The 16,279-nt window shown below is 42.6% G+C and overlaps 1 protein-coding gene across 1 annotated transcript in view; it reads left to right on the forward strand.

Annotated features, from left to right (window-relative positions):
- LOC135488710 (probable U3 small nucleolar RNA-associated protein 11) overlaps positions 1 to 16,279 on the forward strand; it is a 132,626-nt gene that overhangs the window by 87,381 nt on the left and 28,966 nt on the right. The window contains exon 6 of the mRNA XM_064773419.1: positions 11,957 to 12,075. Within this exon, the coding sequence (XP_064629489.1) occupies positions 11,957 to 12,075 (119 nt within the window). The remainder of the gene's footprint in view (positions 1 to 11,956; positions 12,076 to 16,279) is intronic.

Below are 16,279 nucleotides of genomic sequence, written 5' to 3' on the forward strand. Positions count from 1 at the left end.
CGCGGGAAAATACTTCGTAATTGTAAACGAGGCTATGACAATGAGTATCCTCATTCATGGCATAAACTTCATGTTTCGGTAAATATTTTCATACAATGATTTCACCCGAATTATGGTCAGGATTGAGGAATGAACAGTGGCATAATTATGTCAACCAAAAACATTGGTACCGTAGTGAACGCAAAAGGATATCAAATACCATGGAGCATGCCATTTTCATGCATAATGAACTAAACACCGGGAAGATATTAATGATATTAACTCAGCTGAGCGCCAGGCCCTTGGGCCTCTTGTTTACCTACTATTCAAGGTCACAAGGTCAAGGTCGTCCAGGGGCACTGCCGTTAGACAACAGTGGCACGTTTTGTAATCGCTGAAGCTATTGAACTCTAACTTGTTACACATGTACCCCTGGGTGATCGCTACACAGAGGCCAAATTGCGGTCTAAGATAATTCACGGTTTGGCCACCAGAGGGCCGAACGCCATAAATGAAAATATGGGGTTTCTCTTGTAACTGGTCTGAAAGTGAAAGATTTGAAGAAAAAAATATGGAAGGTACTTCTTGCAGTGTTATCTTCTCACAAGAAAGGTTTTCCCAAGTGATTCCAACTACCCAAGTAGAGAACCTCACCTCTTCCCTCTAAGATATACAAAAGATGAGCACAACAAAAGTGTATATGACAGTGCATCATCTACTAAAGTCACAATAGAAGCACAAGATGTTCTACTCACAAACTGTCCTGACAAGGTTAGAAACAAGACAGTTGCCCAATATGAATGTCAAGCTGGTCTTGAAAGGGTCCTAAATATAGCTGTATCACTTATTTACTCGGTGTCTCTCAATCTGAATGTTGAAAGATGGCCTAGTAAATGGAGCAACATGCATTGTAAAAGGTATCCAACATCAAAAGGACTGCCACAACCCATCAATCATTTGGGTGGAGATCGAGGAATCCAAAATTGGCCAACAACACAGAAATGCTCATCGAACATTTTATTCATCGAACATTTTATTCATCGAACATTTTATTCATCGACCACTGATAAAAAGTTAGACTATTTGCAGTCAAGAGGTCATTTGGTTGGGGACAGACAAATAACTATCATTTGATGAGAACTCAATTCCCATTTTAACCTAGCAATGGTAGAACAATACATTCCTCACAAGGAGGCACATTCAGGAAACTAATGATGAATATGAAAAACTGTCCAAGTGCCATTTCAAAACATGCCCACTATGTTGCAATAAGCTGTGTCCGTTCAATATCTGACCTCGGCGTTCCTGACCTAGCAGAAGACAAAATCTCTCAATCACCAGCTGTTGAACAATACATGTACACAATGAAAGCACAAAGATCTCTCAAGTTATGTTATACACCTGTGTATCAACAAAAGCAATTAAATCTAGTATTTCATGACAACCCAGGCAGCAGTAACAATTGGAAAAACTTCTTACTCGAGGAAACTGTCACGCACGCTGGAATACTTGCCATTGCCAATCCACCACCATGTACAGAAAGGAAGCAACTGCCCAATTTCAAACTTCTACATCCTCAAACTGCTTCAAGTTCAAGTCCATTCCCACTAAAATTAGTTGTGTTTTTAAGAAATGACCTTGAGGTTTTAAAAGAAACATACACTCGTGATGATCAATATGAGGCTATCACTCTTCACATTTGAAGGTTACTTTATTATCATAGTCCATGTATACCAGAGGGAAAATATAAGCCTAGACCTACCCAGACTTTTCACCTCCATTAAACAGTCTTTACCACATAACTGTGCAGACAAAACATGTGTAAGTCTTGGTGCTTTCAATCAGTACAACACTGACAAAGACAAACACTATAATCATGATAATTCATCTCTGGAACAGCACATGGCCCAACATTATCACTGCCAACAGCTCGTCACAGTTAATACAGCTAAAGTAATGGTACCTGTATGTCCCGACCCTACACCAAAAAAAGGAAAATGTCTGTCAAAGACAAAGAACACAACTACTGAAATAAAAACTAAAATGGTATCAAAAGATCTGAAATTGGATTTAGTATTGCTAATGAAGCAGTCATCAGAAATATAGCTTATGCTCATGCTACGACCTCCACATGGCTTGATATTGTATGTAAAAGTAGAATTCAGAATTATAGAAAATATATTTTACAGAAACTAAAACTTTGAAGCTATATATACATGTACACACTCCTGAAATTCTCCTGAAATATTCCAAATATTAATCGTTTATGCATCACCCATATGTTCATTTCAACATGTCACTGATAATCTCACCACCTGCCTCTGATCATACCAGCCGACTGAAACATATGTCATTCCTGGTGACTTCAACATGAATTCAATAGTGGGAGGTGAAAATTTCAATGCCAAACTTGAAAAATTCTTTCTCCACGAATATAACATGAAGGAAACAGTCACTGAAGAAACAACTGATTACCACACCAAATTAGACCTTGTATTTACAAATGCACATCATGTGGACCATACAGGGGTCATTGACAATTGCTGGTCTGACCATCCAATGATATATACAGCTTTACCAATGTCAGAATCACTGACCCCATAGCCTTCCCTTTGACACAGGTGAGCACATGGTCCCTGGACCATTTCATATTATCTGCCATGCAACAATGTCCAGGAGAGTTGATTGGCCGGTTATGTCACACCTCTCCCATCTGAAATGATAGGAATGATTAAGTCGCACTCTATTTAAAACAGTGTGCTAGGCCTGCCATTTCTAGAAATGATTTACTGCTTGTCCTTGGTTGTAACCATGCATCGAATGAACTGGCTTGTCTCATGCTGAACTTCAAATTATTCGTTTTAAAAGTCCAGACTGCAGTAACAGGTTGTTCACTGGGTTGAAACAATGCATATACTTGGTTCTGACAGTCCAAGGAACCATCCCAAAATATCCTCACCTTGTTTATCATTCCCTAATCACATCTAAAAATTGTCCATTGGTCAGTTCCCTGTCGAATCCTCCCCACCTCCTCAAGGATACATTCCAGTACTGAAGATGCTGCTACCTTCAAAGATGTGAAACCCCTGATGGATTTTTACCTATGTACCTTCGACCACACCCTTCCTAAATAACCCTTACTATCTCAGGCGCCTGACTTACTAACTCAGGCGCCTGACTTATTAACTCACGCCTGACATACGAAAACGAGACTGGTTGATGCACGCGATATTGGGCATTTTACATTTTGACATAAAGACGTCGCAGGAGAAGAAGGGTCACTGCGGACTTATTTAAGTATGGTATGTATCACTATTGTGTAATGACGATGAGATCAAAGACAGTTAGTAGTATTTGATTCAATTAGGTCTTTTTGGCAACTTAACTATGCAACTAGGCCTAATTTCAACACGTACGGCATGATGCTTGGCTATTAGCAGCGGCACTGCCAGTGGTGACACATCCAAAACACACACAGTATATTAGGTACATAGGCATACATGGTAGTTGATCTGCAGGTATACTAAAGTATTCAGCATCCGTGGCGACGTAAACTGCCACGAAGCTGTGTCAAAGGGACAACTTGGGCATGGGATTTACCGAGCCTGGAGGATAATGTGCTAAATTGACACCATGCGTCGCCACTTGGAGGTTGATCTCTGATAATGATTTTTGCCAGTGCTGTGAGGCTGTTTTGGACATCATGGCTTGCGAATTTCAGGCAGGCTGAAGGTTGCACCCCGTTCTTACGCATTGTTTATTGCAGTTCAATGATTTTTCATTGATCCTGTGGCGGAGAAGTTGCGGTCATGCTCGAAGCTGTTTTTGCATGAAAAACCTACATACTAAAGTAGCTTATGCCAAAGTTGGCCATTTAAGTGAACGTGACAAAATTGATGACAAAATTTCCTTTGTCTTGAACAACCAGGCCCTGATTATCAAATTCGTTTTGCCCTCCCCCGCCATTTCCACAGTAACCAACCGTGATTTTAAAGGGGCCTATATCAGTAAGCAAGTGGTATATTGATCCTTAGAGCAGAGAGTTTACGGATGCGACGGCTCTCTTCGGTGAGGTCTGAATATGATATATTCAAAATCACAAATGTCATCCGTCGAATGTACGCGGGAAATGCGTGCCGAATTACGCGCCAGCGACATCAGAGTGACGCAGGTTTTTGTGAATTGGACCGTAATACCGTTACATTGCTTACCTTTTCATTGACAAATGATTTGTTTTCATTTCAGGATGAGCAACTACGCGAATTTCTCTTGTTGGAGAGAAAGTTGCCAAATGAAGTTGTTGATAAAATGCGAGAAGAGAAGGTATGTTTGAACTATACAACTCTACCCATAAATCGCTTTATTAAAAATACAATCTTTTAATAGAAATATAAAATACTAGCATTGTACCCGTGGCATAGGCATGGGCTATACCTTGAATAGATTGAATTGCAATGAAAATCTAATGCAATATCAAAGGAGCCATATCAAAGAGACAAATTAAACCAACCATTTGTCCACAGACTCGGACCTAGCTGTGGCGTGCTGTATGCGTGCATATAAAAGTATATCAGTTGGTCCGATAGAGATGATGAGGCAATGCCTTATTTCTTAGTCAGCAATGCCCCTTTTTATACGGAGAAGAAGGAGTACCCAGATAGGCCTTCACATGTCAGCCTCCAAATGGCTCGAACCAATTGCACTATCACTACTATAACTTTAAAATGCGTGCTCCTCCTATATATAGCCAGGTCTCGGGCAAGGCACTTACTCGACAGGCAAGCTAGAAGTTCAGCACCGTGAGCAGCTCCTTGATAAGGCCATTTCAAGTTCAGCGCGCCTCTTCAGATCAAGTATTGAAAGCTGTGGTGAGCACATAAACAGACCATGGTAACCTTCATTATCGAGGGCTAGCTCTTGCTAACACAGCACCCATAAATAATAGACCACCAATTTGACCCCAGCTCCTTACTGCGGGAAAACCCAGGTCCAGCAACCGAAAGTACCAAAAATACATTTTTGTTTACATTTGAACTGCACACATACATTTGTTTACAATTTCTTTCCCCGCGAAATCTCGAACATCAGGTGACCTGCACTCGTGGATTGAAAATAACATTAACCTTAGTTCAGCAGGTCAACAGGTACAGGCTGTTCCAATCATCCCCCTACAGCCAGCTGTTCAACAGGTAATGTTAGCCACCCCACAGGGAGTGCAGGTGATTGATTAAGCCCCTGCATAACTAAACAGCAATGACTTGGCTTCTGTGAGTGGTGAGGAGAATCGACAGTGTCCGATTAAAAATCCCTCATTACTGCTCCGCTGAAGTAAATTTCCGAAAATAAACATGACGTTGCATCAGGATAACATATCGCCTGCAAACGTGCAAAATTTCGAGACGAAACACTGCACCCAAATGGCACTTTATCGAGCCGCCTTATAGTATTATGATATAGATTCAATAAGACATTTCTGTAGAAAACATCGAGTTTGTAATCCAGCTTCAAAAAAGCATTCAAAAACACTGAAAGGGTTGTTTGAATTAGGCCACATCAAAAAATATTTATTTTGGGGTGATTTTTCACCTCTGAAATGGCCCCTCGGTAGTCAAAGCAGCATACTAGAATGAGTCTGAAGCAAAGCATGATAGTTAGTGTCCATGTTTTTCAATTTAGCTCATCCAATGCATTGTGCAAGACTCATTCCATGCTGCTTAAGGCTACTGAGGGGCCATTTCAGAGGTGAAAATCACCAAAAAAATAAATTTTTGGAAAAAAAAAACCTCCCTCCTCACTTTTTAGAGGTGTAACTGATGCTAAACCAACTTTTTTTTATGTGGCCATATGGGAGGTAATCAAGATGTCCCCTCTCATGCACTGTGCTACTAGATTAGGCTGAAGTTATAGAATGTCACGTTAAGTTTTCAGGGCAACTACTTGAATTTCTTACTGAGTGTTTATTACATTACTTCATTCTTTTTTCTTTTCAGATTGACATCACAACGATTCAGCTAATGAACGATGAACAATTAGCGGTATACATCCCACATTTCGGAGATCGCCTTGCCACAGTACAGTTTTGTAACAACTTTGCGAAGTCCGTATCTCACTCTGTAACCATTGGCATGACCACCAAAAAGAGGAAAGACAATCTAATTGAAAAATTAAGGAAAAGGTTTAAAACCAATAGCGAGGGAAACAAAGAGTTATGCGGCCGCAACTCTAAAAAAGATCGGGTGGTTGAAGTCGGCTGGACCCATTTTGATCAATCTTCACTAACCTACAAGCAAGTGCGCAAACACAACGGAGGGGGCACTAGACATGTGCGTGTGGACAAACAAGCAATGACGTTCTGAAAAAGGCAATCGATATATTTTTCCCCAATTGCCTTTTCCCCGAAAGGACCAGCAACTGACTTCGCATTTTCATTAAAAGATTTCAAAGGGTCAGATATTCAAGATGACATCACTCTCGGCGAAATGTATGATATCACTTAAATGCGCTCATTACGATTTTACATGGCAACAAGCAAGAAAGGGTGTGATAACGACGACGACGATGATGACAGTGATATAATGGGAGCTACAATGCATTCAAGTCCCGCCTCACGAATCCAACAAACCCAGCCATCCCGCGCCCAGGGTAGAGCGCCAGCAGAGTTCCTACCTAACTCACAAACACAGCCATCTCACGCCGAGGGTAGAGTGCCAGCAGAGTTCCTACCTAACTCACAAATCCAGCCATCCCACGTCGAGGGTAGAGTGCCAGCAGAGTTCCGACCTAACTCACAAACACAGCCATCTCACGCCGAGGGTAGAGTGCCAGCAGAGTTCCTACCTAACTCACAAACACAGCCATCCCACGCCAAGGGTAGAGTGCCAGCAGAGTTCCGACCTAACTCACAAACCCAGCCATCCCACGTCGAGGGTAGAGTGCCAGTAACTGATGAACTGCCTGTAGGGCCACTTACGTCAACACCGCAACAGATGTATATGGAAGAAACAATACAGTTCGGGCCGTTATTGGGATTGGACTTTCTGGAACCCTTGGATGACACGGTGCCACTACAACCTGACTTCGAAAAAGACCCGAGGCAGCTTATCATAAAGGGGTCGTCTTGTCTCAATGACATGATAAAGGCATTTTCAGATGAGTCGATTGGGTCCGAACGACTGTACTGCAGGTGGAAAGCGGACAGTGGCGATCTTGAGGCTGCTGTTGGTGATGGGGTGTTTCGAGATTGCGTCTCTCAATTCTGGATCGAGTTTTACAGTCAGTGCACAGTTTGCGGCCAGTGTTGCAAAGTGCCTTTCCTCAGACACGATTTCACGAGTGAGAAATGGAAAGCTATCGCGAGAATATACCTTATTGGCTGGCGCAGGGCTTGACGACAGGACGACAAGATATTTCTCAGATTCTCTAAGGGAGCCGACTTGTTTTTGGGCCATCCACTAGAAATCAACTTCTCCAGGCTTACTGGCCTAGAACGATGCCCATTTGGGCACACCTGTGGGTACGGATTAGATGTACCTGTTGACTACGAGAGCTATCCGGAGTTTCGAGATGTGTTTACAAATATTCTGAACAGCGACCAATGGGAAATGGACCAGGTTTAAAGCAAAAACATCCAAGTATGAGACTGCAACATTTACTGCATACCTGAAACTGTATACTGTTTAGTGATTGCATTCCATGATAAAAAACAAGAACTATCTGGCGTTTTGGAACATTCGTAACGTAATCATAGCCGTAATTACCACTCATGTTTAAGGTGGTAACCACTGGTGCGCTACTTGTTCCAGTGCTAACCTTTTGTCAGCCCGCATCATTAGCAGAGTATAATTAGTAATTAAGGGCTAACCTTCCAATCAAGCAAAATAAGGGCTAACTTGTAGAGGTCCGCAGCATTAGCATATTAAGCGTTACTTTTCGTCAGCCCGCATCATTAGCAGAGTATAGGTAGTAATTAAGGGCTAACCTTCCAATCAAGCAAAGTAAGGGCTAACTTGTAGAGGTCCACAGCATTAGCATATTAAGCGTTACTTTTCGTCAGCCCGCATCATTAGCAGAGTATAGGTAGTAATTAAGGGCTAACCTTCCAATCAAGCAAAGTATGGGCTAACTTGTAGAGGTCCGCAGCATTAGCATATTAAGCGTTACTTTTCGTCTTCCCGCATCATTAGCAGAGTATAGGTAGTAATTAAGGGCTAACCTTCCAATCAAGCAAAGTAAGGGCTAACTTGTAGAGGTCCGCAGCATTAGCATATTAAGCGTTACTTTTCGTCTGCCCACATCATTAGCTGAGTATAGGTAGTAATTAAGGGCCAACCTTCCAATAAAGCAAAGTAAGGGCTAACATGTTGAGGTCCGCAGCATTTTTCTTTAATGGGTGTGAAGTGGCATTAAGACAAGTTTATTGCTTTGTATTATTGCGTACATACCAGTGCATATTTCATTGCATTACTGATAACAGACAACGCAATATCGGACGTCAAAATGCACCTTGTTTTCTGATCTTAACTCTGTTTTAACCCTCTCTAAAATCTAGGGTAGATACACTCGTGCATACTCAGTGGATCAAACTACATCACTAATTCAAATATTTGACTTAGAGCAATATAGCGGTACCTTAACATAATTTGAAGTAAATGTATCTGAATGACTACGGTAAACACACAAAAATCATCTTACTATGGAGATAATCTTTGCCACGAAAAGCCATTTTGGTTAATCCCCTTCTAATCCATTTATGGTATTCTCTTTGTTGGGAAAAGATAATGATCAATTTAAACTCTGCCGTGGACAAAATTATGATCTGGGGCAAAAGGACGGTGTGTTCTAATATTGGTAACGATCATCTCTGAATAAGACGTTTTTTTGTGAAATTGATGGCAAGAGACTAATAAATTCTTATAGAAATCATTTATTCATACATTGTCTTTTTGATTAGCTTTGCCTTTGAATGAACGAAATAATTGAACGCATATCCAGGTATGCCTGCAGGAGAAGGAATGTTGTAAACTAATGTTTATAGTTATAGAAGTAAAAAAGCCCAGAAGGCTCATTCGACAAAACTTACTTCGACAAAATTGATTTCGACAAAACTCACTTTGACAAAATCGACCAATCAAATGGTGTTTTACATACCTACCTATGAGTTTTACATAGGTAGGCCATGGTTGGTATTTAGGTCATAGTAGCAGTGCATAACAAACGGCGAAACACTGCTATACTAAAATCGGCCGGGTCAGGCTCGAACGATGACAATTATTTTGGAATTTGTAACCAGGTCCGAAATTCAGTCCACAGCACCCTTCTGTCATGTCTCTGTGTATTTCCTTTCATCGCTTAACATGCCAAACACGCGCCTATTCTAAGTCATAAGTGCAATGAGAATGTCTCTCAGAGTAGTGTATAAATGTCAGGATTTCGGAGGGGGGGGGCACCAGACCGTTCTATTCTAAGTCATAAGTGCATTGAGAATGTCTCTCAGAGTAATGTATAAATGTCTGGCTTCGTCAGGTTTTTTTTGGGGGGGGGGGGGGCACCAGACCGTTCTCTTCCATCAGGATGCAACATAGTTCAAACATGTCCTCATCGCAAGGATACTGCAACTGAAATGTGCAATATTCCTCACAGGCTCTCACTTTTGCGTCGTCAGCTTCACAGATGTAGTCGACTGTATCAAACTAATCCTAATGCCGAACCGCTCTTTGAGAACAGCGAGGATTTCCTTCTGATTCAGCGCAAGACCGAACAGTTCCTTAATGATGGCATCCATCTTGAGCTCACCAGCCTCGTTTCCGTAAGTCAGGCACCTGAGTTAGTAAGTCAGGCGCCTGAGATAGTAAGTCAGGCGCCTGAGTTAGTAAGTCAGGCGCCTGAGTTAGTAAGTCAGGCACCTGAGATAGTAAATCAGGCGCCTGAGTTAGTAAGTCAGGCACCTGAGATAGTAAATCAGGCGCCTGAGTTAGTAAGTCGGGCACCTGAGATAGTAAGTTGGGTGCCTGAGTTAGTAGGTTGGGCGCCTGAGATAGTGAGTCAGGCGCCTGAGTTAGTAAGTCGGGCACCTGAGATAGTAAGTTGGGCGCCTGAGTTAGTAAGTTGGGCGCCTGAGTTAGTAAGTCAGGCGCCTGAGTTAGTAAGTCAGTAAACAATCAAATCACCTTCTCTTCTTCCTTCCCAAAACATGGCTGAGCTAGCATAGTGGCAAAGGGGGTCCAAAATGTCTTTTGTGGAACTTTTGACAAAATATTATCTTTTCCCCCCCCCCCCCCCAGAGGGCCATTGCCTCCCCCAGGCCAAATGAAATGGTCCAGGGACCATGTGCTCACCTGTGTCAAAGGGGAGGCTATGGAGTCAGTGATTCTGACATTGGTACCCGATTTCAGTAAGAATACACTCCCCTCGTGAGTCCTCATTCATTCAGATAGGCTATGTATGCCCTATCCTGGCGCTGTGCATTTGCCATTGTCAAGATAGGGGTGATCTGTCATTTTCATTTCGGGCTGGGCAGCCTGAGTGGTAATATGGGAAGTCAGGTTAGTGTCCCTTTAAAGTGTGGGTAAAACATGATTGAGAAACTAAATAGAGCCTAACACTACAGGCTCCTCTGCACACAGGCCAGCACCAGCATAGGCCTGGAAGCATGCGGATGATGCACACACACTGCCCAGTGCATTATCACATGGTCCTCCTGTGAAATGTCAACAGTGAATAATCTGCACCAGAATGACATAATTTTGAGAGAAATTGGAGAAATTAATATTTCTTGTTGTACTATAGTTCATGAACAATGAAACTGACAGTGATCTTTGAGTTGGGAAGGTTTATAGTGGTTAAAATTTGGACTTTACCTTTAACTAAGTTTTCTCTCAGCTGCTCAGTGTCACTCTCTGTAGTAATCTGACCAATTGTGCAATAACCACAAGGGCCTCTAGCAATAAATGGTAGAGGGGTTAATGCATTGCTAAAATGGGGTCTGGTCTGCTCTCACTCTGTAGTTACACCTGCCTTGGAAGTTCTTAGAGTTCTAGTGTTGTAAGAGGGGAAGGAGGAGGGGAGGAGGTGGGGTCAGGGGTGGGGTCAGGGGTAGGGTCAGGGGTGGGGTCAGGGGTGGGTGGGTCGGGGGGGATGAAAAGGGGCAGGTGAGCCAAAAAATTAATGTGGAGGATATATGATGTAACACTGCAAGAAGTACCTGCCATATTTTATTCAAATTTTTCAGACGTAGGCGAGTAATCGCATATTTTCATTGTTGACCTTTGGCCCCCTATTGGCCAAACCGTAAATTGTATGACGCCACGATTCAGTCTCTGAGTAAAGGTCGCCCAAGGGTATATATGTACCAAGTTTGAGTTCAATAGCCTCAGCGGTTACAAAACGTGCCACCATTGACTAACAGCGGTGCCGTCGGCGAACTTTGACCTATCTTACCTTGAAAATTAGGTCAAATCAAAAACCCGGAGGATATGTGATGTCCCATTAGTAGAAGTACCTACCATATTTTTTTCAAATTTTTCGGACCAGTAATAAGGGAGAAAACGCATTTCTTCATTTTTTACCTTTGGCCCCCTGGTGGCCAAAGCGTGAAACATATGAGACCGCGTTTTGGTCTCTGAGTAGTGGTCACCAAGGGGTACATGTGTACTAAGTTTCAGTTCAGTGGCTTAAGCGGTAACAAAACGTGCCACCCATGTCTAACGACGACGGACGCTGCGTGATGGTAAAGGCTCACAGGTGAGCCAAAAAGGGAGTCACCGCCATCAAAAACTCACCTCGCATACTGCTTCCACATGTTGCTAGTTTGATATGCTAGCCTGCAGCGACAACCATTGTGAACGTGATAGCTTGTCACCATCTTTGTATCCAGTTACATGTAAAACCATATGGACTGCTCTCTGGCCGTAGGCCTCTAGTAAAACTTGCCCTTGTCCAAATGAACAGTTGGTAAAATGATAAAGACATTTTTTTTCAGTGTCCACATTTGACCCTGCTAAGCATCTTGGAACCCACCCTACATCACTTGACAGAATATACAACAGACCCACAAAGGATACATTAAAGAAACAAGAGTTTGATGCTGAAATATTACAGGTACGTATAAATTACCTCAACATGCTAAATGGCTGGGTTTGTGTGGGTCCGAAGGGCATCAGCAAGAAATTTGTTTTACTCTTAGTGCCTAAAGGCATATTGTTGTTGCATCACTAGCCTGCTACTCCCAATTTCACTTTCAAAAAGGACTGCCATGGCAAAATTAGATGACTTCTTGGCTCACCGTAGGAGAGTCCATTTAATACTGCAGTGCCCGTCATTGACGTCGCCGTCTGCCGGTATCCTGTTTCAAAAACAGTGGCACATTTCTTAACTACTAGGGCTCACCCAGGGGAAGATGTTCTCCAAATTACCGAGCATCTTATCAGGCCTTCCAACTTACCGAGCAGACTGCTGGATAGTGCTTCTTGAGGCCTGCCTCACAAGAAAAACATCCAAATGAGCGCTCGTTGGTAAATTTTCTAAAATAAGCTGTGTCCATCTTGGTAACATGGACAATATGTCATCATATGCACTAAATTTTGAGGTAAATTAACTGGTGGGTTACTCGATGGTGCAAGCACAAAATCTAACCATGCATATTTCACAATTTTTTTGGTTGCCATAGATTAAACCAGTAGTGCATTTTTCCCTGGAACCTTATTATCAGATGAAGAGAACAATATTTCATTGAAAGACCCAACAACACAGTTTTTGCTAACTTTATTAGATAAAAATTCCTTTCCCAGGACATCAAGCTAGGCAAACTTGAAGGCCTGATAAGAAGCTCGGCAATGTGGGGAATTTATTCTTTAGGGTGGGGCTATGAACTTTAAACTTTTCTTTGCGTTAATAATTTCTACTGTGAAAGACGTGGTCATGAATAAGAGAGAAAAGTTACCCTGCCTGGTTAGGGCCCGTGCTAGGGGTGGTGGTGGTGGTGGGGGGAGGGCGAGGGGATGGGGTGTGCAATCACTCTCCTATAATTATGCCCCTGCATAGTGGGGGCATTATGAACTCGGGTGGTTTCCGGCTGCGCCGCACTGAATTCCGGACTTTAACTCAAGAACCCCTTGTTCGGCTGACTTGGAATTTTTAGGGGGTGTTGGCCTCATGTGTCAAAGGGTCCTTATTGATTTTGGGTGTGTTCCTAAATCCAATATGGCCGCCAGCCGCCATCCTAGGTTTTTACATTCCCGCTTGTTAATTGAAGAACCAGATGTCTGACAGACTTCAAACTTTTGTGCTGTACTGGCCTATGGTAGGGGTGGTTCCCTACTGATTTTGGGCGCGATCCAAAATCCAATATGGCCACCACCCACCAACTTAGGTTTTTGTAACTCGATCGTTAACTAAAAAACTAGAGGTCTGACAGTCTTAAAACTTTTGTGGTGTAATGGTCTTCGGTAGGGGAGGTTCCCTATCGATTTTGGGCGGTTTCCAAAATCCAATATGGCCGCCAGCCGCCATCTTAGTTTTTTTGCATTCCGCTCGTTAATTGAAGAACCACATGTACGACAGACTTTAAGCTTTTGTGGTGTAATGGCCTATGGTAGGGGGGTTCCCCACTGATTTTGGGCGCAATCCAAAATCCAAGATGGCCGTCAGTTGGCATCTTGGATTTTTAGCAATTCCGACCTATAACTCCAAAAGCAGTTGTGTGAGGGAGATGATATTTCTGTGGTATGATCGCATAGGGTAAGGGAGGTGCTGTATAATTTTCTGGCCCAGTCGATATTCAATATGGCCATCTTGGATTTTCCATTCCTGATTATAAATCAAGAACAGGTAGCCTGATTGATCTCTAAATTCTATGGTGTAATAGGGTGGATTGGGAAAGGTTCCCTATCGATTTTGGTCGAACTCCGAAATTCAATATGGCCACCAATAGGCCATCTTGGATTTCCCATCCGGATTATAACTCAAGAACAGGTAGCCCGATTGATCTTTAAATTCTATGGTTCAATAGGGTGGATTGGGGGAGGTTCCCTATAGATTTTCGTTGCGCTCCTTAATTCAATATGGCTACCAAGAGGCCATATTGGATTTTGCAGTCCGTACTTGAGCCCGATTGATCTCTAAATTCTATGGTGTAATAGGGTGGATTGGGAAAGGTTCCCCCATCGATTTTGATCAAATTCCGAAATTCAATATGGCAACCAAGAGGCCATCTTAGATGTCCCATTCGGGATTATAACTCAGGAACAGGTAGCCCGATTGATCTTTAAATTCTATGGTTCAATAGGGTGGATTGGGGGAGGTTTCCTATAGATTTTCATTGCACTCCTAAATTCAATATGGCTACCAAGAGGCCATATTGGATATTGAAGTCCAGACTCAAGAACAGGTGGCCTGATTGATCTCTAATTTCTATTGTGTAATGGGTAGATAAAGAAAGGTTCCCCATCGATTTTGGACCCGACCCAAAATTCAAGATGGCCGCCAATCCACCATCTTTGTTTTTGCATTCTGCCCCATCAGTCAAGAACCAAATGAGTGACAGACCTGAAACTTGTTGTCCTAGGGAAGAGAAGGTTCCCTATCAATTTTGAACATGACCCGAAAACCAGAATGGTCGCAAGGCCACCAAATTGGTTTTTGGCATTCCACCCCATAACTCAAGAACCAAGAAAGTGACAGACCTGAAACTCTTTTGGTGTGATGACCTAGTGTAGAGGAGATTCCCTATCGATTTGGGCTATCATGGTCGCAAGGCCACCATCTTTTCTTTCTCGCCTTCCCCCAACAACTCAAGAACTGGTTGATTCAAAGACATGAAACTTATGTGGTGTGTTGAACTAGTGTAGGGGAGGTTCTCTATCAATTGTGGACCTGATCCATAATCGAGCATGGCTGCCACGCCGCCATCTTGTTTTTTCACTTTCTGCCCCATAACTCCAGAACTGGTTGAGTGACATACCTGAAATTTCTGTGGTGTAATGGCCTAGTAAAGGGGAGCTTTCCTATAGATGTATGACCTACACAATAGCCAACATGGCTGCCAGGCTGCCATCTTTCCTTTACAGCCCATAACTTCAAAACCAGTTTATTGACAGGCCTGTGGACACTTGTGCCCACGGAGCGGGGGCATACATTGCGGTTCGCAGATTCATGCGCTCAATTTATCTATGTACGGAAGACGTTTTGACAGAAAACCAGGGTGAGTTTTTTTCCGTTTTTTCTCTTGATTTGCTAGGTACAATTGGCCATAACAACTGTTATTTGAAAAGTCATAGTATAGAATGACTCCCGTAGCTTGTTTACATAGGAAGTGTTTCCGTTTTTGGCTTTCTGTCTCGTTAAATTTGCTCAGTCATTGAGTCGAAGTCGAAGATCAAAACATACATGAACGCCATAGTACATTTTATACACAAAACGGTGTTGCAAAATATTCTTCCCAATCATCAGAATGAAATAATCGTAAAACTTCACAATTTTCTATTACACATTGATATAACAACTACAGGAGAATGACTAAAACTTTGTTATAATAATAGCCTCTTTGTATTTATAAACATTGACGTAAGCAAAACAAACCCGAACGCTAGATGAACAAACATGGCGGACCACTTCACAAGAAGTTGACGTTTTCTCATGTTTCTTGTCAAAATAACAATGATATCGTACACATTTGATAGTGACACTGGTCAGAGTACACAGATAATAGCTACGAAGTAGTCTGCTGGAATTGCGAGGTATTTTTAACGAATGGAAGGTTTTAGTGTTTTGATTCTTGGGCGGTGCCTTCCTGGTATCGATGTTGCTGGGTGGCTCCTCTCAGTTCTGCGGGGACTAGCCGGGAGAGGGCCACCACACCAGGCGGCGAGCCTCCTCTTCTTCTACATCTCCGTATATAATGGGAAACAACTCAACGGCTCCTCATCAGTTCTTTAATCTCTCATGTACATATTACGGTGAATGTGAAGTAGGACCGGCCTACTCCATGCCTCGAACCCGACTCTCTAACAACAACCCGTTGCTAGCTCACTCAAATAATTTACCAATCACTTATATAATATTCAATGGCGTGATCTCCCCTGAACCCCTGGATTCCTTGTAGTATATGTAAGTTAGACATACGAGGCCTACCAGAAATACATTACATACTAATGCGAGCTTTATACAAAACCATGTTCAAAAGCACTAGGCCTACATCGTAAATAGGCCTATATATCAACCCCTTACCTTACACGAACAACAAAACTGCCATTTTCAGTCTATGCTGATACGGTAAACCGTGAGGAGCTGCATGAACTGGGCCTAC

Source organism: Lineus longissimus, chromosome 5 (assembly GCF_910592395.1).
Source record: "Lineus longissimus chromosome 5, tnLinLong1.2, whole genome shotgun sequence".
Taxonomy (NCBI): domain Eukaryota; kingdom Metazoa; phylum Nemertea; class Pilidiophora; order Heteronemertea; family Lineidae; genus Lineus; species Lineus longissimus.